This window comes from Anarhichas minor, unplaced genomic scaffold (genome assembly GCF_050575085.1).
Source record: "Anarhichas minor isolate MPS153535 unplaced genomic scaffold, ASM5057508v1 ptg000023l, whole genome shotgun sequence".
Lineage (NCBI taxonomy): Eukaryota > Metazoa > Chordata > Actinopteri > Perciformes > Anarhichadidae > Anarhichas > Anarhichas minor.
The window spans coordinates 8633493-8646078 of record NW_027466469.1 but is presented as its reverse complement, the minus strand read 5'-3'; the positions used below and the strand labels follow the sequence as shown (position 1 = coordinate 8646078).

Below are 12586 nucleotides of genomic sequence, written 5' to 3'. Positions count from 1 at the left end.
GGTTCACATCCTTTGTCCCAGGTTTAGGCTGCTGATTGCAACTGGCACACAACTCTTCTCCAGAACACCACGCTTTGATCACCAAACATCTTCACCTTGCCTTCGTCCGTTCACTCCTCCAAAACAGTGGAAACAGCGATCGCCCTCCTCAGAGGCCATCCTCACCACAATAACACTATTTTAGGAGCAACAGAAGTCAGTCGGCAGCTGGTGGTACCACGGTTTGCACTCTGTGGCTCACAAGTGTGCTGGAGAACTACAGTGGCCTTTGGGTAACGTATAAACATTGGAAGCTGTCTCTTCTGGGCTACTGGAGAAACACGGAGCTGCAGCACGGCGGACTCTGTGAAGAGGACCTGCTCCCTATGTCGATATGAAGGACTCATTCTAAGCTAACGATTCTTAGCTTCAGGTGATTATACACTATGAAAAGATAGTTGTGAATACTATGTTCCATTTCTGCCAATAGATCCCCCAAAGTCCTACACACTGGCCCTTTAACTAAAGCTTCTATGATTACGCTCATTTTGACTCCCCTGATGGTCTGGGTTTGGGCACTAAAGCACTTGGTTAAAGATAGAGAAGTATGGTGCTTTTGACTAATATTGACCAAATCAACACATCCAGTCTTCTACTTCAAGTCACCATTGTTTATCTTACGTTTACAGTTAAGACCACCATGTTTCTTTGACCTTTCATAACCATTACAACCTTATTCAGGCTTTAGTTGTCAGCAGTGAATCTCTCATCAATGACACAAATGTGTTGTAAATGAAGACTTTGCAGGAGACAGGTTGAGCTACTGATCATCTACTATAACAATGTATCATAATGAACTATAACAGCAGCATTTTAATGTGTCTCATTTGCACACTGTTCATGTTTGCTCAATGATTTATTTATCCACAGCAGTCTGCATCAAAGTCAGATACTGTATACTGTATATTTTACTATGTGTACAGATATAAATATATATATATACATATATATATATACATATATATGTATATATATATATATGCCTCTCAGCACCTGAATGCAGCACGAGTCAGGCCTTTTCAAACAAGTTTGTACTTTTTAGCTGCTTTGCCATGCAACAACAAGATAACTTACAAATACTAAACAAGACATATTCACACACAGCAGGCTGATGTCGTCCAGCATCAGAGCTATACGTCCAAATAATGCACCGTTACACAGATTCTATTTGTTATCAGTGCAGACCAGCAACGTGAGCAGCAGTCTCACCTCAGAGCCACATCCAACCCGTTTCATCCCTGACATTGAGACCCACTCTATGTTATATGTGATGTCATTGTTTGATTCAGCACTTCTTTAGATTTAGTATCAGTATCCATTACATCAGGCTAATCCTCCCACTACAAGCTCCAGTCCCTCCCAGTCTCACCAGTTTGTGTTTGGCGTCGGTGAGGTGCGTCTCCTCGTAGCTGTCGTCGTGGGTCGTCCAGCTGTAGGACACCAGGAAGTGAAGGATGGGCGGGTGGTAGGTGACCTCCGGACGAGCCCAGCGCACCACCAGAGCACTGCTGTTGACATGCTGCACCTTCATGTTGATGGGAGCGCTGCTGCATGCTGGGAGAAGGACGGAGGAGGACGAGGAGGGGGTAATGCACAGACAAAGGATAGAAAGGGAGAAAGCGAAAACGATAGAAGCGAATAAATATAGGAAGGTTAAAATGTAAAATGTAAGGATAGAGGAACATTTGGGTTCGATGAAGAGATGAGGGAGGTAGAAGAGGAAACAAGGGATAATGAACATGAACGGAAAGGGTGGAGGCAGAAAAAGAAGAAGACAAAGGATGGGGAGAATAATTGGTGGAAGACAAGAGGAAGGAATGTATCAAGGAGGAAATGTGAATGGGAAGGATGGAGGAGGAAAATGATAGAAGGGAGGATTTAAAGAAACCGACAAAGTAAGGGAAGGTGAGACGTGAAGGCAGATGAAGAAAAGAGAGATGAGAATAGCATGAATGAAAGGATGGACAGGAAAGGAAGAAAAGAAAGAAGGAGGGGGATATGGAAGAAAGGAAGGAAAGGGAGAGTGGAGGAGGCAATGAACAGAAAAGAGAAAAAGAGAGATAATTTAATGACAGAATACATCAGCTCAGCTTATTTTACACATACACTTAGGCAGAGAGAGAGGGAGAGAGGGAGAAAGAGAGAAAGGGAGAGAGAAAGAGAGAGGTAGAAAGGGAGAGAGAGAAAGGGAGAGAGAGAAAGAGGTAAAGAGAGAGAGAGATAGGTAAAGATAGAGAGGTAAAGGGAGAGAGAGAGAGGTAAAGGGAGAGAGATAGGTAAAGGGAGAGAGAGATAGGTAAAGAGAGAAAGAGAGAGAGGTAAAGGGAGAGAGAGAGAGGTAAAGGGAGAGAGAGAGGTCAAGAGAGAGAGAGCAATAGGTAAAGAGAGAGGTAAAGAGAGAGAGAGATAGGTAGAGAGAGAGGTAAAGAGAGAGAGATAGGTAAAGGGAGAGAGAGATAGGTAGAGAGAGAGGTAAAGGGAGAGGTAAAGAGAGATAGAGGTAAAGAGAGAGGTACAGAGAGAGATAGGTAGAGAGAGACGTAAAGGGAGAGATAGGTAAAGAGAGAGAGATAGGTAGAGAGAGAGGTAAAGGGAGAGATAGAGGTAAAGAGAGAGGTAAAGGGAGAGATAGAGGTAAAGAGAGAGGTAAAGAGAGAGAGAGATAGGTAGAGAGAGAGGTAAAGGGAGAGGTAAAGAGAGAGATAGGTAAAGGGAGAGAGAGATAGGTAAAGAGAGAGAGAGAGAGATAGGTAGAGAGAGAGGCAAAGGGAGAGAGAGAGAGAGAGAGAGAGAGAGAGGTAAAGGGAGAGAGAGAGAGAGAGAGGTAAAGGGAGAGAGAGATAGGTAGAGAGAGAGGTAAAGGGAGAGAGAGAGAGTTAAAGAGAGAGGTAAAGGGAGTTGAGATAGGTAGAGAGAGAGGTAAAGGGAGAGAGAGAGGTAAAGGGAGAGAGAGATATGTAAAGAGAGAGAGATAGGTAGAGAGAGAGGTAAAGGGAGAGAGAGATAGGTAGAGAGAGAGAGATAGGTAAAGAGAGAGGTAAAGGGAGAGAGATAGGTAGAGAGAGAGGTAAAGGGAGAGAGAGAGAGTTAAAGAGAGAGGTAAAGGGAGTTGAGATAGGTAGAGAGAGAGGTAAAGGGAGAGAGAGATATGTAAAGAGAGAGAGATAGGTAGAGAGAGAGGTAAAGGGAGAGAGAGATAGGTAGAGAGAGAGAGATAGGTAAAGAGAGAGGTAAAGGGAGAGAGATAGGTAGAGAGAGAGGTAAAGGGAGAGAGAGATAGGTAGAGAGAGAGAGATAGGTAGAGAGAGAGGTAAAGGGAGAGAGATAGGTAGAGAGAGAGAGATAGGTAGAGAAAGAGGTAAAGGGAGAGAGAGAGAGAGAGAGAGAGAGAGAGGTAAAGGGAGAGAGAGAGAGAGGTAAAGGGAGAGAGATATAGGTAGAGAGAGAGGTAAAGGGAGAGAGATAGGTAGAGAGAGAGGTAAAGGGAGAGAGAGAGGTAAAGAGAGAGGTAAAGGGAGAGAGAGAGAGGTAAAGAGAGAGGTAAAGGGAGAGAGAGAGGTAAAGGGAGAGATATAGGTAGAGAGAGAGGTAAAGGGAGAGAGAGAGAGAGAGAGAGAGGTAAAGGGAGAGAGATAGGTAGAGAGAGAGGTAAAGGGAGAGAGAGAGAGTTAAAGAGAGAGGTAAAGGGAGAGAGAGATAGGTAGAGAGAGAGGTAAAGGGAGAGAGAGAGGTAAAGGGAGAGAGATATGTAAAGAGAGAGGTAAAGGGAGAGAGAGATAGGTAAAGAGAGAGAGAGAGATAGGTAAAGGGAGAGAGATATAGGTAAAGAGAGAGGTAAAGGGAGTGAGAGATAGGTAGAGAGAGAGGTAAAGGGAGAGAGAGGTAAAGGGAGAGAGAGATAGGTAGAGAGAGGTAAAGAGAGAGATAGGTAAAGAGAGAGGTAAAGGGAGAGAGAGATAGGTAGAGAGAGAGGTAAAGGGAGAGAGAGGTAAAGGGAGAGAGAGATAGGTAGAGAGAGGTAAAGAGAGAGATAGGTAAAGAGAGAGGTAAAGGGAGAGAGATAGGTAGAGAGAGAGAGGTAAAGAGAGAGAGATAGGTAGAGAGAGAGGTAAAGAGAGAGAGATAGGTAGAGAGAGAGGTGAAGGGAGAGAGAGATAGGCAGAGAGAGAGAGATAGGTAAAGAGAGAGGTAAAGGGAGAGAGATAGGTAGAGAGAGAGGTAAAGAGAGAGAGATAGGTAGAGAGAGAGGTAAAGAGAGAGAGATAGGTAAAGAGAGAGGTAAAGAGAGAGAGAGATAGGTAGAGAGAGAGAGGTAAAGGGAGAGAGATAGGTAGGAGAGAGGTAAAGAGAGAGGTAAAGAGAGAGAGATAGGTAGAGAGAGAGAGGTAAAGGGAGAGAGATAGGTAGAGAGAGAGGTAAAGAGAGAGAGATAGGTAAAGGGAGAGAGAGATAGGTAGAGAGAGAGGTAAAGGGAGAGAGAGATAGGTAAATAGAGAGCTAAAGGGAGAGAGAGAGAGGTAAAAGGAGAGAGATAGGTAGAGAGAGAGGTAAAGGGAGAGAGAGATAGGTAGAGAGAGAGGTAAAGGGAGAGAGAGATAGGTAAATAGAGAGCTAAAGGGAGAGAGAGAGAGGTAAAAGGAGAGAGATAGGTAGAGAGAGAGGTAAAGGGAGAGAGAGATAGGTAGAGAGAGAGGTAAAGGGAGAGCGAGAGAGAGGTAAAGGGAGAGAGATAGGTAGAGAGAGAGGTAGAGAGAGAGATAAAGGGAGAGGGGTAAAGGGAGAGAGAGAGAGGTAAAGAGAGAGGTAAAGGGAGAGAGAGAGAGGTAAAGGGAGAGAGAGATAGGTAGAGAGAGAGGTAAAGGGATAGAGAGATAGGTAGAGAGAGAGAGATAGGTAAAGAGAGAGGTAAAGGGAGAGAGAAGGAGAGATAGTTTGTGAGAGAGAGACAGAAAGAGAAAGAAGGAAAAAGTGAGAGAGACAGTGAGCGTGAGTTGTATTCATGTGTTATTAATATTTCTGTGAGACACTCTGAATCTTCCAGACACACACACACACACACACACACACACACACAGGTTCATATATAGTCGCCTTCAGGCAAAATGCAACCGTGCTGCTCTGTCTTCAGATATGTGGCATTAGGACACCTGAAGGCACACACATAAACGTTGTATGTTTTATTGTGAATGTAGCACTCTTGCATACTAACCCTCCATTCATTCTGATGGGAGCAGCCCTGCACTGGCTGCTGCTGGCCACTAGATGTCTCTGTTTGACCAGTGAGATGTTCTGCTCAGCTGGAACATTATACATGGAGTATTTCAGATATCCAGCATTTTATAATTATTACTGTAAATTCACATTATACTGAATTGATGCTTTGACTGAAACAGGTTTAAATAAGACACAGGTCTTTTGTTCCCCCCCCATGTTTACCGGATACATACACATGTCACAGACTCATTTCATCAGCATTACGACTGAGTGAGTTAAACTTGACACTTTCACATTAAAAGCCTTCGATCAACTGGAAAGGCGTTATCCCCGGTGGGCTTTTAAGGTGACACATCTTCAGAAGGTATTCAGCTCTGTTCACTGAAGGTGAATGAATCACTTAAAGAAAGAAAAGAAAAGGAAGCAGAGTAGGAGAGACTGGGATTTATTAGAGAATAAAACCAGTGAAACGAAAGTTAGCATGTTTTTATCTTCTGTACTGTTGTGTATTCCACAGTGAAACAGAATATCTGAGCGGTGTACTTTTATAAGTAATTCATGTCAAATCCTTCATATTTGATTGTAACAAGAGAAAGTGGGAAGGCTTATAGTGTAGCACACACACACCTCCCTCGATACACACGTTACACACTGATAAGATATGTCACGATAATATTGGTTGAAATTGGTTGCTACTAGCTTCCATTAACACATCATCTTTTGTTTTACGAAAAAAGATTAAAAATATAAAAATTTGATATACAAATACAAAGAGAGCTAGTTTTCAAATTCAAAGGAGACTTAGTTGAACTGATGGAATAAGTGATGTAGAAATATGTACCATAATAGATACTTACTGTATAGAACAGGTAACTTTACCCCTCTCAATGTTTTAGTATCAGTTTAATTCATGCAAGAGACACACAAGCATTAAGAATATCATCTTTTATATGAACATTCAGAGTACTATTCTCCTCAGTATCGTCATTCTGATACTTCAACTTTCAATCCCGTTTAAAACAAACCGCCTCTGATTTCCTATTGACATGTAAGCAGAAATTCAGAGCGATAAGTTTAAACGCCAAAAGTATGTGAACGTCCCTTTTTGTATACTTATGATCTGAGGCTCTCTGTTTTTCATGGTTTGGATGACGGCCTCTATTCCACTGGAGGGAACTGTCAATGCTACAGAACACAGTGGTAGTTCACACAGTATACGGGTCACTGTTTCAACGTGACAATGCCCCCATGCACAAAGTCAGCTCTACAGATACATGTTTTGGTCTGCACAGAGCCCTGACCTCAACCCCATCCAACACTTTTGGGATGAACTGGAACGCCGACCGTGAGCCACACCTCATCACCCGTCATCAGTGTGACATCATGAATGCTCTAGTGGCTCAACGGGAGCTAATCTTGTGGAGAAGCGTTCAAACAAGAGTGGAGGTTGTCCCAGCAGTAGATTAATGATGGAATGACACGTGTAACCATTTCATATTGGTGGAATGTTTCAATGTCCACGTACTTTGGTCAGCGTATCTGTAGTGTAAAGCGCATGTAAAGCAGCATTTCGTTACAGGACTCACTGTTGGAAAAGAGGGAGTAGCATTGAACAATGCATGTAATGATTATTCCAAACACTGCATCATATTATGCAAATGCAAGTAATTTGATGATGAACATGGGTTGATTGAGAATAGGGCTCACTTGCCTGGTGGAACCAAATTGATTAGCTTGCTCATAAAGAGCTGCAGTGGAGTTTTTCTATTCATAACCAGCAGTCGAGCCCCATGTGGCTTAGCATTACTAAAGTCATTAGTCACACACACACACACACACACACACACACACACACGTTCACAAAGTAGACCACACACACATGCACACACACAGACATCATTTGGAAGTCAAGCAGAGAATGACCTCTATGCATGTCAAACGTATTTAACAGATTATATCAACCTGGGCCCAGTCGGCCATACCGTGTGTGTGTGTGTGTGTGTGTGTGTGAGTGTGTGAGTGTGTGTGTGCACAAGTTAGAATATTAAAACCACTAATGTTCACAAAGTGCAGTTAAATAAGGTAATAAGTTAGAGAAGTAGTCAACAGGAAGTCAAGCGGATAGGCCAGCAGAAGTCTTGGTGCTCCGAAGCAGCTCGGCTAGAGAAGGGCTCCAGTTCACACGCTCTGTGGGCCCAAACACAAAGCAGTTCAGAGAAGTTCTCCTTACTCCTTCATGCTCATGATGGCAAACTGATTGACATGTGAGCATCAACGTTTGGCTGTGTCTCATTCTGCCTGACGGGGGACAGAAGCTGTAAAGGCTTCTGATAAACAGAATACAGTGATGGTACTGCGGCCTACAGTCATTCTGCAGAGTTGATGAGACACATTCAAATCGAGTAAGATTTTTTTGACGGCTCCTCTCGTACTGTAAACCTGTAATATCTAAGGTTAAAGTGGTGGTGGTTTAATGTTGTTCTATTGTGCTGAGCGGCTTCTTGTTTCTCTCTGTTGCTTACGCAGCTGTGTGCTAAATACTGATCTGTGTCTGCTGTAAACCAAGAATACACGAAACATCAGCCTGCTGGTGAAAACATTTTGCCCCCCTGTCTAATTTCTTCTGTAGCCAATGTTGAGTGTTCTGTTTATTTTGTTTAGCCTAGTGGTCAGCAAGCTCATCATCTCAACATGCGATGTTTAAGTGAGGGCCACACCACTTCAGTACCAGACTAAAGACAAACCAGCTGTTTTAGGACCACATGTTCTCTCTGGCTGAGAGCATGAAGGTGGTCTTTTTTTGTTTTCTTTTTTCAAGCATACAGTGTACCATAAATCCTGTAGGTTAAAATGAGCTTACTGGACACAAAAGGCCCTTTTCACAATAGACAAGTTGATATTTTATAGCATTTCTTAGCAATTGTTAAAGGGTAACAGCCCAAATCGAACGAAAGGCAAATAAATACCTTTTATTTCTCTTTCCATGATGTTGTCAGACACCTGTCAGAGGCAAAAAAAAACATGCACTTTTAGTGCATGTGCATTGAGGAATTGCCTCCATTGCAGCCTACAGTATTTAGCGGCTATCGCCTGCAGCGTCCTCGCTCAATACTGGACCAATTTCAAAAATGATTATCCCCGTTAGTCACTTAGATACAACAATAGATAGAAATAAGAAATATGTAAGAATAGGGGTTTGAAAATACTGAAGTTGCCCTTCCAAATTAATGATAATATCTGCGTTCCATTTAGGAGTAGTGTGCTATGCCATTGTGCTTTCTCACTGGTATGGGACCCTTAAACAGAACAGAGCCCCATCATTAATGCTTTTAGTTACACCTAAGCTTTTTCTGACATCACAAGTTATAGGTCTGTCATGAGGAAGGTGTACTGGGCCTGACTAACTCAGGACCTGACTAACTCGGGGCCGGACTAACTCGGGGCCTGGCTAACTCGGGGCCGGACTAACTCGGGGCCTGACTAACTCGGGGCCTGACTAACTCGGGGCCTGACTAACTCGGGGCCGGACTAACTCGGGGCCTGACTAACTCGGGACCGGACTAACTCGGGGCCTGACTAACTCGGGGCCGGACTAACTCGGGGCCTGACTAACTCGGGGCCTGACTAACTCGGGGCCTGACTAACTCGGGACCGGACTAACTCGGGACCGGACTAACTCGGGGCCTGACTAACTCGGGGCCTGACTAACTCGGGACCGGACTAACTCGGGACCGGACTAACTCGGGACCGGACTAACTCGGGGCCGGACTAACTCGGGGCCTGACTAACTCGGGGCCGGACTAACTCGGGGCCTGACTAACTCGGGACCGGACTAACTCGGGACCGGACTAACTCGGGGCCGGACTAACTCGGGGCCTGACTAACTCGGGGCCGGACTAACTCGGGGCCTGACTAACTCGGGGCCGGACTAACTCGGGGCCTGACTAACTCGGGGCCGGACTAACTCGGGGCCTGACTAACTCGGGACCGGACTAACTCGGGACCGGACTAACTCGGGGCCTGACTAACTCGGGGCCTGACTAACTCGGGACCGGACTAACTCGGGGCCTGACTAACTCGGGGCCGGACTAACTCGGGGCCTGACTAACTCGGGGCCTGACTAACTCGGGGCCGGACTAACTCGGGGCCGGACTAACTCGGGGCCTGACTAACTCGGGGCCGGACTAACTCGGGGCCTGACTAACTCGGGGCCGGACTAACTCGGGGCCTGACTAACTCGGGGCCTGACTAACTCGGGGCCTGACTAACTCAGGGTCGGACTAACTCAGGGTCAGACTAACTCAGGGTCAGATTTGAGAAGCTTTGAGAATGTCACTTTGCTGCGAGGAGAAACCTGCAGATAGTATAAAAGATCTAAGGGCCTGTGTCCACATAGTGCCGTTTTCTTTTTTCAATTGTTCCCAATGAGGAGAGAGCGTTAGCGGCCGCCTAGAGAAAAAGAGCGCTTCAAGTTAAAAATCTCTGAAGTCTTGAGAGAGCGCTGGTGAGATCACTGTAGTAAATGGAGGAGAAGCTTGTTCTGGCTGTCTGTCTGTCCCTAACTTCATATTTCAGACAGACACTACCATGACAAAGACCAAAACAACCATTTGTGGAGCAGATCTGCCGAGTGGACACTGAATGTTGCCGTAGAGTTGTGAATTTACGAGCGTACCCCTCGTCTCTCCTTTCTCTAACGTCACAGCTGTCAGATTGAGAGGTGACGACATACAAAGTATGAAGCAGAACCCCTCCGTTTGGTGCTCATGGTGATAAAACTAACGTCAGACAAATAGATAATAGCCCACATAGATAATAAAAAGCAAAGGAGCGATGCTGGTCTGTCATACAACGGATGTGCAGAGTTGTTAGTTGCACTTTTCTCACTTTTATGCTAGCTTTTTGTGCTAAGCTATACTAACTACCCTGGGCCTCTCTGATATTTTCCTCTATCTGAATAAGTCCTTGGATTAAGCTGGCACTCATGTGGTCCTTTCACCTCCTTGTCAGGGGTGGACTGTAATTTGTAGATATGTGTGTGTGTGTGTGTCTTTCTGTAACAACTCATATTGCCTTCATGTGACACAACTGAAAGGGTTTTGGAGCCCTGTGTGTCTGGCAGGGTGATGAAGAGACCCTCTCACGGCTTACATCCAAGATAAGCGGGCCATCACACACACACACACACACACACACACACACACACACACACTCAAAGGGGAGAGGTCTGGATGACAGTGAGTGATGGAGATATAGGGACCAATCAGAACAGAACATGGGTAGAGGGGCTCTCTCTCTCTCTCTGTATCTCTCAATTCAATTCAATTCAATTTTGCTTTATTGGCATGAAAGTTTAGAAACAGTATTGCCAAAGCATAAAAAAAATGAAACATACAATAATATTAATACACAATAACATTAATAAACAATAACATTAATATAACATCTAGATTGATTATTAATTATATATATATATATATATATATATATATATATATATAACTGTATATATATATATATATATATATATATATATATTGATTATTAATTATATATATATATATATATATATAACTGTATACTGTATATATATATATATATATTGATTATTAATTATATATATATATATATATAACTGTATATATATATATACTGTACTGTGTGTGTGTGCAGGTCACTCACTGTCCCTCAGGTTGTGGCATGTTAATACATATTGGGCAGCAAGGTATGTCCTATCTCCTTCTCCTATACTTACCATCTCCTTCTCCTAGGAGTATTTTTAATTTTGAGTTGTCACTAAATTTTTCAAAATCTGAAATTATGGTGTCAATTTTTTTTAAGTAAATGTTCCTAATTGTATTGAATGTTTCACATTTTAGGAGGAAGTGCTGTCTCAGCCTCACCTGTCCCACAGTGACCACATATTGTGTTCTCTCTTGGTTGCAGGATGTTTAGTGTCTTCCTTTAGATGTCCAGTTTGTAGTCACTGAGCCTGTACTTGGTGAGGATCTGTCTCTGCTTTCTATCTCTGACAGTAGAGAGATATTCGGACTATTCATAATCTCTTTCTAGGGCCAGATAACATTCTAATCTACTTTGTCTTTTAGTTTCTTCTCTCCAGGGTTCCAGATCGGTTTCTTTACATGGCGTTATGTGTTTTACTCTGGTTGGTGTTTGGAGAGCAGTGTTGTTGAGAGACTGGTCCCCGTGTGTCTGAGAGGAGGCAGTTAGTCTCAGTACCAGCTGACATAGGGGACTCTTCTCTGGGCTCAGCTCTTGGGTTTGGAGGGCTTTGGAGTGGAGGGTGTCTGGGGGGCTGGATTTAAGGTGATTGAAGAATGTGAGTGCTCTCTTTTGAATGTTAATGATCAGTGGGTATCGGCCTAGTTCTGCTCTACATGCATCTGTTGGTGTGTTTCTGTGTACGTGTAAAATGTATCTGCAAAATTCTGCGTGTAGAGATTCTGTTGGATGTTTGTCCCAGCGGGTATAACTGTGATGACTGAGTGGACCCCATACTTCACTACTATATAGCGCAATGGGCTGGATGACACTGTTAAAGATTTTGAGCCAGATTTTAATTGGGATTTGAAAATTATAAAGTTTTCTCTTAATTGCATTTAGAGGTCTTCGAGCTTTTTCTTTTAGTGCATCCACTGCCATGTTGAAACTCCCTGATGCGGTTATGGTTATACCAAGGTAGGTATAACTCATACTATGTTCAATCATGTTATTATTTATGGTAAACTGGTATTTTATTTATTTTGGTATTTATTTCTCTCTCTCTCTCATATGGCTCTGAGAGGCTATTTGGAGGAGGAAAAGACATCTTTGGCCCTGCAGCATGTTGACCACAGTTGATGGATGACCGGGTCTTAATTGTGGGTCGGTCTGCGGGCCTTTGCAGTTGGAGGGATTGGGTGGAAATCAGTCATAGTACTATACAGGCCTGGCTGCGGTTACGCAAACACAACAACTATAACTGCTGCTATAAGCACTATGCAAGGCAGTCATCCAATGAAGATGTTAGGAAGGAAGTGAAGAGGGGAAGGAAGATAGTTGCTTCAAACTGTGTACCAGTGTTGTGTCCCCAGGTATCAACACTTAGTGAATGAAATGTCAAGAATATTAGAAAAAACTCTGAAAATAAGAGCTAGGTTGTAGAAAGCAAATGTCTTCTGATGTGAACAATGTAAATGCTGCTCTATGAACCTGTTTAACACTAGCGCTATTTTTAGGCCTCTGCTTGAAAATTGCATACCCTAACTACAAGGTCTATTTGAATAATTTTGGTGTTATAACAAAGGTAACACCTGTGAGATTTGTTCAGATG

General features: G+C 43.5%; 1 protein-coding gene across 1 annotated transcript in view; it reads right to left on the bottom strand.

The window, feature by feature from the left end:
• Nucleotides 1–12586, bottom strand: part of LOC142955279 (receptor-type tyrosine-protein phosphatase gamma-like) — a 542528-nt gene that overhangs the window by 125184 nt on the left and 404758 nt on the right. Inside the window, exon 9 of the mRNA XM_076096741.1 lies at nt 1409–1593. Within this exon, the coding sequence (XP_075952856.1) occupies nt 1409–1593 (185 nt within the window). The remainder of the gene's footprint in view (nt 1–1408; nt 1594–12586) is intronic.